Consider the following 15171-nt stretch of genomic DNA (forward strand, 5'->3'; position numbering starts at 1 on the left):
ACTGGATGGGGCTCTCTCAGCACTGAGTCTGCTCCTCTCAGACAGAATTCCCAGGTGACTGGGGACAAGGCTGGTGCATTTATGCCTTATCCCATGATTCCCACACAACCGACAGCTGGGAATACCCCAGTGCTCCCAAGGGGAGCAGCCTTTATGGGCTGAAGTTCCAGCTTTGGGTGCATTTTCCTGTGGGGCGCAGTTTGTGCCTATCCCAAACCGTTCCACGATCCTGCACTTTCAACATTCCCATCTTCCTCCTGCCCAAGCAGCCCCACGAGAGATCTCCTCGGGAAGAGCACAGCCAGCGGGGCCGCTCATCCCGGGAATGCTGCCTGGCCCCCGTGGGGTGACGTTCCAGGGCTGGAAAGAGTGAGGGATGCTCAGCCCTTCCGCTGAGCTCAACCCCGCCACGCTCCTCTGACTCAGGGAGGAACCGCGTCCAGGATGGAGCCGGCGGAACGGCCATAAAGGGGATTGGAATTCTTCTGTATTGGCACAGCCCGTCCCGCTCCACGGCTTTGTGTGGAGCAGGGAAAAGGCTCTCCCAGGAGCCGGGCTCAAGGAGCAGATGTTTGCTTTGGAAATCGCTCCCGGCTCCCTCAGACACAACAGGATGTCAATAGCACCGTGAGCATCCAATTGGAACGGGCTGGGGAGGCAGCTCCAGCAGAAAGGTGATGAAAAGTTCCTGCTGCACGGGGAAAAAAAGGGTTTGGGATGGTTGGAACCCAAAATGTCCCAGGGCTCCACGGCGCCGACGGGTCAAAATCAGCATTCGTTAATTGTTGTTTCTTTAAAATCGTTGTTTCAGGTCACTGTTCCTTAAAAACATCCCAAATCATGGAATAACTGGCCACGCGGCTCAGTGCTGATCCTAAAATATGGAGAGGGCATCTCAAGCTTTGAAATATCTGCATATTATTTCCTAATCCACTCCTTGTTTCCCTCCAGCACGGACACACCGCTCCCCTTTCTCCTTTGCCATTCCACGATGGCCATTTTGTGTAATTCCTGTCTTTTCTGCACAGCAGAAATGCCAGCTGGAAACCTCCAGCATGCACACGCCACCTCCCTTTCTCCTTTGCCATTTTGTGATGGACACTGTGTGCAATTCCTGTCTTTTTTTTGCACAGCAAAAATGGCATTTTGAAGCCTCTGGGAAGTGCAGATGTGAAGCAAGGAATGAATTGGAGCTCACATGTGGAGCACATGGGCAAGCCTGGCTGAAGGATTCATTTCTTGTTAGGTTAAGAAACCCGACAGATTTTTCCAACAAAATCACCACGCGGTTGAGTGAATAATTTTGAAAGCACTTGGCCGAGCCCAAGAGGACATTTGGAAATAATTATCATCAATTTTGTTACTTATTCAAGCTGAAAAACCTCAATGATGACTTGCCGGAGTCATTCAAAAACAACAACCAAGACAGCATTATATAAAGGCTGGAATCTGTTTGGACAAACGCAAATTCCTGGTTTCATTCCAGATTATCCAGGCGAAATTTTATGGCCTGTGCTACACAGGTCAGAACAAAATCTGACCTTGAAACCATTTTATGAATCAGAACTAGGGATGAGCCAGTTCATCCCCCCACAAAAAAAAAAAAAAGAGAGGCAAATCCAGCTCCTTTTAAGTCTTGCAGGGACATAAATGAGTATTTCTGGGAATCACCCTGCCCAGGGCAGCTCCAGAAGCCTCTAATTCAACTGGACACGTGCAGTGCAGAATTGCCCTGGATTTTGCAGGGTCCCGAGGGGGATCTCAGGTGGGAGAAGCTCCCAGTCCTGCAGATCAGGGGGCACAACAGCAGCGGGGCGAGGAGGGTGTGAGGGCAGCACAGGCTGGTGAGGGTGGGCAGAGCAGAACTGGGCAACGAAAGGACCCAACCGCCTCTGGAAACTGGGACACGAGCAGGGGACGAGCAGATGCCCAGGGGGATGGAGAGGAGCTGGAAGAGCCTCCCCAGCCTGTGAGAGCCCCAGGCAGAGCTGGATGTCAGGGGGGATCAGAAGCCACGCTCTGAACCGCTGGCTCCTCTCCTAATTGTGCTGCAGAAGCAGCTGAGCTCTGCCCCTGAAGGGGAAGCTGCAGCTCAGGCCAATTACCTGGGATTTTTCCACGGAGGCCGTGTGTTTGTCACACATGGGGCTGATTTCCATGCCTCTCTCCCTCTCTTTGTCTCCCTGCTGGAAGAACTCCTCCATGATCCTGTCCGTCCACTGCCGGTAGAGCTCCAGAGACTTGGTGGGATTGCTCAGGTCTGCACAGTGCACCATATTCCGGAGAACCTGCAATTACACCCACCAGGAAACTCATAAAATCAGCTGCAAAACCAGGAGGGTTTCCAGCTGCATCTGCAGAACATTGCACCAGGAGATCCTCTGATTATGAAACAGACCATAAAAATATCAGAAACATTGCATGGTAGCACGTTAAAGGCTTGGGGCTGCTGGAGAGAGCCTAGAGGAGGCCCCGGAGCTGCTGCAGGGCTGGAGAGGAGAAGGATCTAGGGAGAGCTCAGAGCCCCTGGCAGGGCCTGAAGGGGCTCCAGGAGAGCTGCAGAGGGACTGGGGACAAGGCCTGCAGGGACAAGACACAGGGAATGGCTTTAATGCTGAAAGAAGGCAGATTGAGATGGGATATTGGGAAGGAATTCCCTGGCAGGGTGGGCAGGCCCTGGCACAGGTGCCCAGAGCAGCTAGGGCTGCCCCTGGATCCCTGGAATGTCCAAGGCCAGGCTGGACATTGGGGCTCGGAGCACCTGGGACAGTGGGAGGTGTTGGGTGGGATGGAATGAATCCAAAGTCACTCCCAACCCAAACCAGTCTGGAATTCTGTGATTCCACCTCCATGGATGAGCTGAGCTGCCCCAGCCCCAAAGCCAGCCGTGCTCCCTGGTGCTCACACAGCCCAAGCCTCACACCTGGAGCAGTTGTGGAAGTGTCAATGACATCACACAGGTTTGTTTGGGGATCCAGCTGCTTCCCACCATTCAAAATCCATTTCCATGCTCCCAGGGAAAGAGGTGAAATGCTCCCACTTTATGGAATGAGTAATATCCCTTCCACACACGCACAGAACGGGCCTGACTCAGTGGCCACAAGGATTTAGGCAGCACCAGCGTTTGAAATAAAAAATTTACAGAGTTTTCCCAGGAGCCTGCTCTTAAGGAGTTGGTCATCAAAGTGGAGAGCAGAGCAGGATGCATCTTGTCCTGCTCACTGCACAACCCTGTTCCAGCAATTCCTGGTCACCTCTGTAAAGCAGGGATTAAATTATTGAGGGAGCAGACTGTACAGCAGTAATTCCAGCTCACTCTGAGGTGCTTTAGATGTGAAGATCCAAATGAAATTCTTGCAGTGTTGTAACAGGAGAAACAACTCAGAGAAAGCAGCAAGGAAATTTAAGAGGCCTCAAAAATTGACCTCAGAGTGCGCCATGTTTGCAGTTCCAAGTGTTAAAAAAACCCTAATTCTGGGTTAACACCTAAAAAATAACACCTAAAAAATATGGGACCACCTCGTGCTTCTTTTTAGTGCAGAAGGAAATGACTGCTGGGAATTCAGCTTCTCTCTACGATTGATTTCAAAGCCATGGCAAAAACAGGAGCGTGGCCTCTCCTTCCTGGCCAAACAGCCCCAGCCCAGGGAAGCTGGCTGCCTCACCTGTATTCTGTCCGTGTAGTTGTCCAGAAGGAGAACTCCTGAACTGGTCACCTTCTTCGTTTCCACCATAGTCTTCAGATCGGCCAACAGACTCATGTGCTTGGACATATCAGTGGCCAACACCTTTCCAGAATGGGGAGAAAACAGGATTTCAGGAGGGGAAGCCACAGAAAACGACCATTTTTGGTTCAGAAGAGGAGGGGGGAGCAGCCATACCATGTCAATCACCATCTTCCTGAGGGTCTGGCGCTGCTTCTTGGTCAGGTTCTGGAAGATGTCACAGTGCTCCTCCTGGAGCAGTTTGAAGCCCACGGCCAGGTGGTGGTTCTCCAGCACGGATTCGTCGTTGTACATCAGGGCCAGCTCAGAATCTGGGGAAGGAATGCCAAGTGTGGGACTCCAGGCTGGGAAATGTGGGGCTTCCAACAGCCAACGGGAGCTTGTTCTGGACACTGAAAGGTTTTAGTGGGGGGAAGTTTCTTTTCTCATCCCTGGAAGGGTTCAGGGCCAGGCTGGATGGGGTTTGGAGCAGTCTGGTCTGGGGGAATACTGCCCACGGGATACTGGATGATTTTAGGATTCTGGGATTCTTTTTAGCTCCATGAGTGCCAGCCCCAGCACTCCACAGCCTTTGCTCAGTCCCAGCAACAAAATAATGCTCAGTTAACTCAGTTACAAGTCACTGGCAACAGAATCCTGCAAAAACCCTTCCCAAAACACAACAATGCCCATACTTTGGAATCCAGATCCGTGGATCCCAACACAAAGGCAAATATTTGGCTTTCTGGTTGTCAATAGCAATAGGATTATTCCTCTTATCTTAATGGTAAAGTTTGCACTCAGGGCTGGCAGAATTATTATGTGTTAGCAAGTAGTAAATATTGACTTCACAAATTGTGCTACAGTGGTTCCCTTTGTCAGGGATTGCATTTTCATTCCTGCTTGAGTCCAAAATGTCTCACTCCTCTACTGCGCTGTATTTTGAGAGGGCAGCACAGCCTGCAAGCTGTCATTTGTGGCATGTAAAAAGCATTCCCATTGCTTTCGGGGTGAAATTCTGAGAGATTCAGAACCAAACTCACTTGTGTTAATCAGGAATTGATTGGAGACCCCGGGGTGATCCACATCATGGATTGCAGCTGCAAAAATGGCAGCGAGGATTTCCAGATCCGTGAAGACAGCCTAGGATGGAGCAACAGGAGCCTGTCAGAGGGGTTTTACCTCTCAGCAGCTGGGGAAGCTGATCGAGGGGAACAAATTGTGCTGTTTGAATTGGCTTTCTGGGACAAGGCACTGCAGAAAGGTGAAACAGAGCTCCCACGTGCTGAGATTTCCTAACGATGGAGGCGAAGGGAGCGCTCGGAAGAGCCAGCAGTGCCCACCCCACGCTGAAAGGCAAGCCAAGCAGGGCACTCACGTCCAGGGCAGGGGTGGAGAGCAGCACATGGGTGGACTGGGCCACGTCAGCAGCGTGCAGGCTGTTGTGGTAGGCCACATCTGAGTGGTAGTGGTCCTCCAGGGTCATCATGTACGTCACGAACGTGTCCGACGAGATCTTGAAGGTTTTCAGCAGGTCCCGCTCCTGAGGGAGCAGAGCACAAACACCCAGCTGAGCCTCAGCTCAGGCTGGAGCAGGCAGGGCAGCAGAGGGGAGCTGGACGTGAGAACAGTGCTGGCAGCAGCAGGAGCCCTGCCCTGCGGGGACACGCACCTGGAATATGGCGTACATGATGCAGGTGAGCGGCCGGTTGTGCGAATACCTGGCCACGTTGAAGATGTTGAGGCCCCACTTATTCAGGTCTTCCAGTTCCTTAGGAGAGCACAAAAGAACAATGGTTTCAATGGTTTTCCAGGCAATTCTGCATTTCCCCAAAGAGTTCACAAATATGCAAATGTAATGGTGATTGTAATTATGTAAGTGCTGAACGTGTGAGCCTGATGAACACAGAGCAACTGTGAAGGGCTGATTTTGTGTTTCATAATTGCTCTCCTCAGCCTTCAGCACCTTTTTTTCTTTTTATTTTAGGGCCATTTTCATGTATTTTTAAATACAAAATATGCTCTTGAGGGTACCATTAATTACAGCATTTCTAATGTTCACATCACTTCAGGGATACTAATTCAAGGAATGGAACAATCCATTCCCAGCTTCCAGATTCTCCCAGAAGAGCAGGAATCTCCCCTACCTTGGCCAGGTGATCTTCCTTCTCTGTCTTCACCCCAAACCGTGAGATGCTGGTGTTGTTCAAGCTCGAGCTGTGCATGAGTTTCTTCACCCCGCTGATCTGTGTCATGAGCTGCTGTTTTTTCTTCTTCTCCCTGTCCTTCTGGGTGGGAGAAGGAATCTCCACATCGTTCTGCTTGTCTGGAACAGAGCAGGGGGAAATGAGTCAGCACGACGTGAGCTCCCAGCACATCCCCCAGAATCAGCCCTCGAGCTGCTGCCTCTGCTCCCCACTTCAACCCCAGGGGGTTCTGCTGGGCGTTTTCTCATTTTGGGATCCAAAAAATAAAAAAAAAAAATCAAGTTACAAAAGCTCTGGTTGGTCTCTTGCAGCCACTGTGTGGTTTGGGGACATGGGTTAGTGCTGGGAATGGTTGGACCCCATGATCTCCAGCCTAAAGGATTCTGTGATTTTCCATGCCTGAAAGGCACCAGGTTCTCCTTGGGAATAAATCCCAATTAATTTTATGCCCTATTTGCAGGTAAATAAAAGATATGTTCAAACAACACACTTTTTTTCCTTAATAAGATAAAACCACATCCATTTTCCCTATTTTCACTTTTTAGGGTGAATATCCCCTCCTCTTAAAACCAGTAACAAATGGGTGGCACTGATTCATCAAAGATTTTCCTTTACAAATACGTATGGAATACCATCCAAAGCACGGGCTAAATTCCTGTTGCCATTCTCAGGGATAATCACAGTTTTAGTGCACACGAAGAGGCCCCAAACCTGGCTGTGGAGACGTGTTTAGCAAATAAATAGATCTTAAAACCACGTGGTATTCAGTGCCCTACAGCTGATTGATAAAGCACAGATCCACTGGCTCATGACTTCCATCCAAACAATTTCTCATGGATTTTACCACAACCTCTGAGCACCTTGAGGACCTCCAGAGGGACAAGGCTTCCAGACAGGAGTTACTTTTGCCTGGCCTTAATGAAACCCCTGTGAAACCCCAAGCAGCAGCAGCAGCAATTAGGAAAGGAGTCATTATCCACAGCACAGCCGGGCTGACATCACAGGGTGTTCCCGGGATTTTACTGAACCACCAAAGGACTTTCCTCCCCATAATCTCCTTAGCAGTGACTAAGGCAGCATCAAATGGCCATTCTGGAGCAGAAATCCCTGATTTGTCGCATCGATGTCCCCACGGGGGTGGCAGTGCCACCGCGGGAGGAGCGTGTGACCCACGGGCAGCGGGATGGTCCCTGTGACGTGGTGTGCTGCTCCTCTCTGACCTTGCTGGGAATGCAGGGCTGGACCCTCCGCTCCTTCCTGGAGCCTTCCCAGCCCATTTCATCACGGAATTACAGAATGAGTCGGGACGGGAGGCAGCCTAAAGATCATCTGGTTCCACCTCCTGCCAGGGCAGGGATGCTTCCACTGTCCCAGGGCGCTCCAGCCTGGCCTTGGGCACTGCCAGGGGTGCTGGGCACCCTGTGCCAGGCCCTCACCCCCTTCACAGGGAGGAATTCCTTCCCAGTATCCCATCCATCCCTGTCCTCTGGCAGTGGGAAACGCTTCCCTGTGTCCTGTCCCTCCTTGCCCTGATAAAATCAAAAGGTCGAATGAAGTCGCATGATCTGGGTTTAAGGTGTCTGAATTATCCCCACCTTTGGAGATAAACGAGTGCCCTACCCACACATTTCTTTCTGTTTGTTTGCTCAACCTCCTCACTTGCAGACTCCTGTTATTTTGGCCGTTCATTTAATTTAATTTAATTTAAATTTTAGGAAGGAAAAACTAATTCATAAAACCCATACCAGCAGCACGACTTCCTGAAACAACTGATCGATGATCTTTTTAAAAGCTTCCCTCTTTTTTTTTTTTTTGAAGATGAGCAATCAGAGCAATCTGGCCCACTCTGGAGAGCCTGCAGCAGTGCCAGGCCCTGAGCCTGAGTGGCCTCACACGGGGATGTCACTGTCACCGGGCACGGGAATGGACAGAGCCTTGTCCAGCCCTGCCAGGGAACATGGAGCTGCTGAGCATGGGAATAGCAGGAATTCAGACCTGGAGCTGCTGGAGAGAGTCCAGAGGAGGCCCCAGAACTGTCCCAAGGGCTGGAGCCCCTCTGGAGCCAGGCTGGGAGAGCTGGGGGTGCTCCCCTGGAGAGGAGAAGGATCCAGGCAGAGCTCAGAGCCCCTGGCAGGGCCTGAAGGGGCTCCAGGAGAGCTGCAGAGGGACTGGGGACAAGGCCTGCAGGGACAGCACACAGGGAATGGCTGGAAGCTGAAAGTGGGAAGGTTTAGGTGGATATAGGGAAGGAATTCCTGGCTGGGAGGGTGGGCAGGCCCTGGAATAGAATTTGCCCCTGGATCCCTGGCAGTGCCCAAGGCCAGGCTGGACAGGGCTTGGAGTAGCCTGGGACAGTGGAAGGTGTCCCTGCCATGGCAGGGGTGGCACTGGATGATCCTTAGGGTCCTTCCCAACCCAAACCAGTCTGGAATTCTGTGAATAAAGCAGCCCAGCAGCAGCTCTGGCTCATCAGCCCCTGCTGGGATTCAGGCTCCATTAACCCGAGCGTTTGTGGGGTTTATTTTTGGTTGCCACATTGGCAATTCCTGCTCCACACTCCCGTGGCTGCTGGGCAGAGCTGACCACCAGCCAAATCCCCGGACTAGCCCCTTGGTGCATCCCGATCCAGCCCTATTCCCTGCTGGAATTCACGCTCCGGGTTCAGCTGAGCAATAAAATCAATGCATCCCCTCAAAGCAGCTCCAAACTTCCATGGATTATTCATGGCGTCCTGAATGCAGGCAGCAGTTCCAGCTGCAGCTGGATATTGGAATCACTTTGAAACCCTTAATGGGAATAATTGTGTGTCACACCGGGAAGGCATTCTGGCCTCGGGGCACGAATCCCCAGCACCCACAGCACTCAGCCTTAGGAGCTGCTGGATTCAGGGATGTCCTCTCATTTTGGAAGCAAATGGTCACAAATCCTGAAGCTGCTTCTCGAGAAAATCCCATTTGTTCTAACAAACGTTGACACAGAGGATCCATTCATGTCCGCGGAGCCGTGAGCTCCTGCAGAATGAATGAAATGCAAAATATTCCAATTTTTTTTGCCGACTTCTGGTGCAAAATGAGCAGATTTACACACAGCAATGGATAAAATTTCGGGGATGATTTAGTCTGAACCCCATCTCCGAAGGGAGGGTGCAGTTGAACGAGGCAGTGCCTGCAGCTGGCCCTGGGTGACTTTGTCCTTTCTGTAAGGTCACCACAAAAACCCAGCGTTGCATAAGGCAGCCACCACCAGCAGCCTCCCAAAACCATCCCGAGGCTCGGGAAGGAATTCCTCCTATCCAAACACCATTCTCTCCCTCCCCGCAGCCCTTTGAAAGCGAAAACCCAAAGAGGGAAGCTGAGAATGGGGGCAATCGGGCTGCCCCCAACCCTCCCCGAGCCCCGAAACCCCAGCTGGGGACGCGTTCCTTACCCAGGAAGGTGTTGGAAATGTACTCGGACACTTGGTTGCCGGAGCGGCTCATCTCGGACAGGTGGGTGAGCTCCCGGTTCAGCATCCTCTTGAACTGCGAGGGGGAGAGCACAGGAAAATGGCATTTTTTATGGAATCCTCTCCCAAATCCACACCGCGTTAGCACGGGAGACTCCCCCAACACGCAGAATTCCGGGGATATTTGGGATGGAGTCGGCGACAGATGGTTTCACTTCCACCCTGCTCGGCATCACCGTGACTGGGTATTTCTTTTCAGCCCACGGAATCAATTTTCCTCTAAAGATGCTCATTAGTTGTTACTGTCACAAACGAGGAGAGAACGATTCCGATAAACCTCTCTGAAAGCTCAGATTCTTATCTCAGGTTGAGATTCCCCCTCCCTAGCCTTCTTTTGTTCTGGATTTTCTAAATTTGCTCCATTTTGTATCAAAAGGCTGCAAATCCAGAGGAGAAGCACGCCCTACATCTGAAGATCATACAGCAAAATGTGGGATTCAGGCATGATTCCCTTGGATATTCACGCTGTGATCCTGCTGATTTTATAATCCAACATTTTCACTGCTGCATCACTTTAACCTGCAACACCGAATTCCCCCCAAAAATGACATCCATGGACTCTGCATGCACACTACACACATGATTAGCCAAAACACACAGAAATCAGCATTTTTAAAGCACATTTCCCCCACAGAGGCTTTCTCAGAGCAACACAGCACCTAAAAAAGCAGCCGCTAATAATTCGGTAATTAATAATCCTTCGGGAATTAAACCCACCTTAATGTAACCCCAAGACACAGATAACAAATAATTGGCTTCGGGCATTTTGGAAATCTCCTGGCAAGCCAGCACAAATCCTCCGGGAGAAGTCGCCGCTCCGCCGGGAGAGGAGCCTTTCCCAATCCCAAAAATTCAGCGTTCATCCGAGGCGGCGATCCCGCAAGAAGCGGCGGCTGCTAATCCCAGCCTGAGCCGAGCCTGGCGGCGCATCCTCGGGCTGCCCGTGGGTGGGTGCAGCGAGGGTGAGATCCGGGAGCGCACAAAGGAGCGGGGATCGATCCGCACGGATCCAGCCGCGTGCGGGGGGCGCCGGGCGCTCCGGGATGCTGCTGCTCGCTCAGCTCCTGGAGCGGGTCCCCGCTCCGCAGGAGCCCGGCTCAGCCCCGCCGCGCCGGGGAGGGGATGCTGAGCGAGCCAGCTCCGCCAGCACAGCCATGTTTCATGGGAAAATTAAAATGGAGGAGGCTCCGGGAATGTTAAATAAAGGAGAGGCAGGCAGCAGTCTCCTCTCCATTCCTGCTTTGCTTTAATGCTGTTCCCTACAGAGACTTTCGAAATATTCCCAGGTGGATTTTCAAAAGCATTTTGCACATGTGATCGGGATTTTCCTCCGCTGTGGTAAAGGGCAAAATGCAGCACCGCAGCAAAATGTGCCTTTGCAAACTGAAATACCCTTCAGATAAGAGGTGGAAAAAACAACCACCTTAAATCTGTGGCTGCAATTCATAAATTCATACATTCATTCTTAAATGAATGCATCTGTCATGTCCCTGCCCAAGGCAGGGGGTGGAACGAGATGAGCTCTAAGGTCCTTCCCCACCCCAGCCATTCTGTGCTTCACAAGCCAGATTTCAATATTTAATCAGTTCTGCAGTTTTTGTTTCGAACAGACAAGCAATCCCTCCAGGAGGAAGCTGGAGCTGTCCTTGACACGGAACCCAAAGAAAATCCCCTTGTGCCGCGCTCCCAGCACGGCGTCAGCGGCATGTGCAGCTCTCCCGCTGCTCAGGACGTCCTTGGTGATCGTGCTGGGAATGCAGCACATGCCAGAGGCCAGGATTCCCAAAATAAAAGGGCCATCTTTGCTGTGAAAGCCTCTCCTGTCTCCAGCCGCCTTCCCAGCCCCTCCTGGGCTGGTGGCACGAGGCTGCCCCGCGTGCTGAGGGACACGTGAGGCGTGGGCACTGCCCGAAATCCCGCTCCTGCTCCCTCTGACAGCCCAGGCTGGGCCAGGCAGGGCTCCGGAAGGTCCAGATGGGATTCCAGCTCAACCTTTGGCCACGTGCTGCAGAGGAAGCTGTGACCCATCTGCTCCTCTCCCGAAATTCCATCGGCAGAGGTGGGAAGCTGATGGCACCTGTGCAGCCCAAAGGTGGGGTGTGACCTGCTGGGACAATGCCACCTCTGTCCCTGCTGTCCCCTCCCACAGCAACCTGCCAGTGCCACAGAAACAGGGAATCCTGGAATGGCTCGGGTTGGGAAGAACCTTAAACCCCACCCAGTGCCACCCCTGCCATGGCAGGGACACCTCCCACTGTCCCAGGCTGCTCCAGCCTGGCCTTGGGCACTGCCAGGGATCCAGGGGCAGCCACAGCTGCTCTGGGCACCTGTGCCAGGGCTGCCCACCCTCCCAGCCAGGAATTCCTCCCCAGTATCCCATCCAATCCTACTCTCACCATCATACAGTGAGCCCTCACATTCCAGGTAAAACGGGCAGCTTAAATCCTGTCCCATGGGATACAGGAAGGATTGGGATGAGAAGGTTGGCATCCCATGGGACACAGGAAGGATTGGGATGAAAAGGCTGGCATCCCATGGGATACAGGAAGGATTGGGATGTGAAGGCTGGCATCCCATGCGATATGGACAGTAGAGGGATGTGAAGGCTGGCATCCCATGGGATATGGACAGCAGAGGGATGTGAAGGCTGGCATTCCATGGGATACAGGAGGGATTGGGATGTGAAGGCTGGCATCCCATGGGACACAGGAAGGATTGGGATGTGAAGGGTTCTGGCTGCCCAGGAACACATCCCACAGCACTGGGCCAGGGATTTTGTCCCACAGGGTCCCCACTCCACCTCCTGCCAACCACGAGGGACAAAACCCTTTTGACACTGCCCCGAAAGGCTCGGAGAAGGAGCAGCAGGGGCAGAGGGGCAGCAGGGGCAGCAGGGGCAGCAGGGGCAGCAGGGGCAGAGGGGCAGAGGGGCAGCAGGGGCAGCAGGGGCAGAGGGGCAGGCAGGGAGCCCTGGCCCCGTCTCTGCCCCAGTGCAGGTCAGCAGCAGCAGCAGGGACACGGGAGCCCTCCCTCCCTCCCACAGCCCGAGAGCCCAGCATGTGCTGCAGCATTTCCCCGCAGCCAGGCCTCCACCGGCAGCAGGAAATCACCGTCGGCAGAGGATGATCACACAAACCACTTCTCGTCGCTGGGGTTTCCTCACAATGGCCCCTTTCAGGTCACCGAGCCCGAGCTGGTGGACAAACAGCTGATAAAAATGTCTTTACCTCACAAGCGGCCTCACAAAGCACAAAGGGCGGCCACTGCCTTCCCACAGAGGCACGGAGCAATTAAGTGGCCGCCACAAGGTCACCCGAGGCATCTGCAGCAGGGAAAAATCCTCGGGATTCTCGGATCCCATCGGGAAGCGGGAATCTGCCCCCCACAGCCTTCATGTCCCTCACTTTTCCAGCCCTTTAATCGGCAGCCTCTATAAACACGGGCGGCAGAACCACAGCGCTGCTGAAAGGACTGCGAGCGTCAAACCCAGCTGAGCTTCTCGGAGCTGTGGGAATTCCCACAGGATTTGCAAACTTTATTGGGATTTGTCACCCCAAGGATGCTGGCACCTAGCAGGGTTTACTTTATCACACGCTCTCCTTCCAGAAACGCCGAGGCAGCCCGGATGTTCCGCTGCTCCTGGCGGGTTTTTGGGGTTTTTGGGGTGTTTCCTCGAGGCCAGGAGCGGCGCTGCTCGCCGGGAATCGCTCCGCACGGAGCAAGCGGGCTGCTGCCTCTGCAGGGATCGATGCCTTCTGTCATCTGCAACCCCCCTGGAGCAACCCCGACCTTAAATCCGTGCGACAGCCACGGGGAAAACGAACAGATTGCAGGAGCGAGGAGAAAATTCCGACTGGAGCAGGCCCAGGGATGGGGGCTTTGCAGAGCGCCCCTGCAATTACGGTAACGCCGGCAGCCAGGCGGTAATTACGGTAATGCCCCTTCGCGGCACGGGGCCCGCGCCGCTATTTTCATTAATTTTCCTAATTAATAATCATCCCCGCGCCTTTTCCAGAGGAAGTTAGCGCCGATGGACTCACCAAGAGATGGGAATTAGGAGCGTAGGTATGAGGAGGGGATGCTCACCCCAAATCCGGGAGGTTTCCCTTAAAAAGGAGAAAATCAGGAAACGCTCAGTTGCTCCTTCCCTCCACCCCAAACTCCGACCACGGGACCACGCGATTAACACCTTTAACTGCTGGGAGGAGTGCAGATAACACCAATGACATCAAGCCCAGGTGCCATTTTCCACATCCAAAGGCACGGCCAACATTCCCAGCTGGTCTGGAAGCATCTGGAGCCCCGGCACGGCGCGGAGCTTTCCTGTTTTGCCTGCTCCGAAGCAACTGCAGAACCCATCTGCACCAAATTAAGTCTCAGGGAACTGAATCGTTCTTGGATTACCAGCAGTGACCCTATTCCACGCATCCTGTGCCGCAGGGAATCACAGCTCCTTCCCAGCTCCCTCCCAGCGCGTGCGGGTGGGAATTGCCCTGGTTATCCATGGCAAAGTTCACTGCCAGCTTCCCTCCTGCTGCCCACAGCGAGCCCTCCCTGTCAGGGCTCCTCCCCACCTTAGCTCCTTTGCTGAGCTCTGGTTCCAGACACAGAAATCCTGGGAAAGGGGTCCCGGCAGGGTGGTGACATTGGCACCAAGGGCATGGAGCCACTCGGCAGCTGCCCTGTCACCCCTTCCTAACCAAATGTGCTCCATTTTTATGCAGAGAAAGAAAATTTGGCCTAATTTATGATCGAATTTGACAGATTTAGGGGCCCAACCATGCTGGGGGGTTCAGGGTGACGCTACCACGACCTTCCAGGGCTCCAGGAGAGCTGGAGAGGGACTGGGGACAAGGCCTGGAGGGACAGGACACAGGGAATGGCTGGAAGCTGGAAATGGGTAATTTAGATGGGATATTGGGAAGGTGGGCAGGCCCTGGAATAGAATTCCCAGATTTGCTGGGGCTGCCCCTGGATCCCTGGCAGTGCCCAAGGCCAGGCTGGACTCTGGGGTTGGACTCTGGGATGGTGGGATGAGATGGGCTTTAGGATCCCTCCCAACCCAAACCAGTCTGGGATTCCATGGGGATTGGGAAACCCCCCCGACGATTTCGTGTGGCAATTCCCACTTTTCCGGCTCTTTATGGAAAGAACAACTCTGTTCCTCTCCTAGGGAGAGCCCTGAGGAAGCACCCACAGCCCTCCCAGCCCCACACCGACCCCAGGGATGCACCCTGCTGCTATTCCTGCTCCCGTTCCCTCCGGAGCTTGGAGAGGCGCTCCTGGCACAGGGAGAAGAATAAAGGCAGGAACGGGGATCTGCTGCTGGCGGAAACCCTTTGAAGTCGATTTAGCCCAGCCGGGGTTCCCCGAGGCCAGGAGTCCTTATGCAAAGAGGCCGCCCAAGCCCAGCCGGAGTCACCCGCAGGAGCTGAGGGCGATCCGGAGATGAAAGCGCAGCCGGGAGGCTCCGCAGGGACGGATCCTGCCCCGGCTCCGAGGGAGGAATCTCGCCGCATCTCCCGTGTTTATAAACTGTTCCCGACCCACCCTCGTGACGCAGAGCTCCCGTCCCCGGAGAAATCCCCAGAACAAAAGGGTTCGAGCGCCCAGGGTAACTTTCGCTGAGCAGCCGGGCCGAATCCTCCCCGCTTAATTTCCCGGGTAATTAGTGCAGTCCAGAGGCGAGATTAGGCCTCGGTGGGACGGCGTGGAGCGGCTCTTTTCCCGGGATTCCCGGCTCCCAGAGCCGCCCC

General features: G+C 53.6%; 1 protein-coding gene across 7 annotated transcripts in view; it reads right to left on the reverse strand.

Annotated features, from left to right (window-relative positions):
* PDE4B (phosphodiesterase 4B) overlaps window positions 1–15171 on the reverse strand; it is a 175715-nt gene that overhangs the window by 2783 nt on the left and 157761 nt on the right. For 6 of the 7 annotated variants that reach the window (XM_038143747.1, XM_038143748.1, XM_038143750.1 and 3 more), the window contains 8 exons: window positions 9338–9431; window positions 5852–6030; window positions 5377–5475; window positions 5083–5247; window positions 4748–4847; window positions 3882–4036; window positions 3666–3788; window positions 2106–2288 (listed from right to left, as the gene is read on the reverse strand). In XM_038143747.1, the coding sequence (XP_037999675.1) occupies window positions 2106–2288; window positions 3666–3788; window positions 3882–4036; window positions 4748–4847; window positions 5083–5247; window positions 5377–5475; window positions 5852–6030; window positions 9338–9431 (1098 nt within the window). Of the gene's footprint in view, window positions 1–2105; window positions 2289–3665; window positions 3789–3881; window positions 4037–4747; window positions 4848–5082; window positions 5248–5376; window positions 5476–5851; window positions 6031–9337; window positions 9432–10132; window positions 10685–15171 lie in introns of those variants that run through there. The other variant, XM_038143751.1, reaches the window with a different exon arrangement.

The sequence above is a fragment of the Motacilla alba genome, chromosome 8 (genome assembly GCF_015832195.1).
Source record: "Motacilla alba alba isolate MOTALB_02 chromosome 8, Motacilla_alba_V1.0_pri, whole genome shotgun sequence".
In the NCBI taxonomy this organism is placed as follows: Eukaryota; Metazoa; Chordata; class Aves; order Passeriformes; family Motacillidae; genus Motacilla; species Motacilla alba.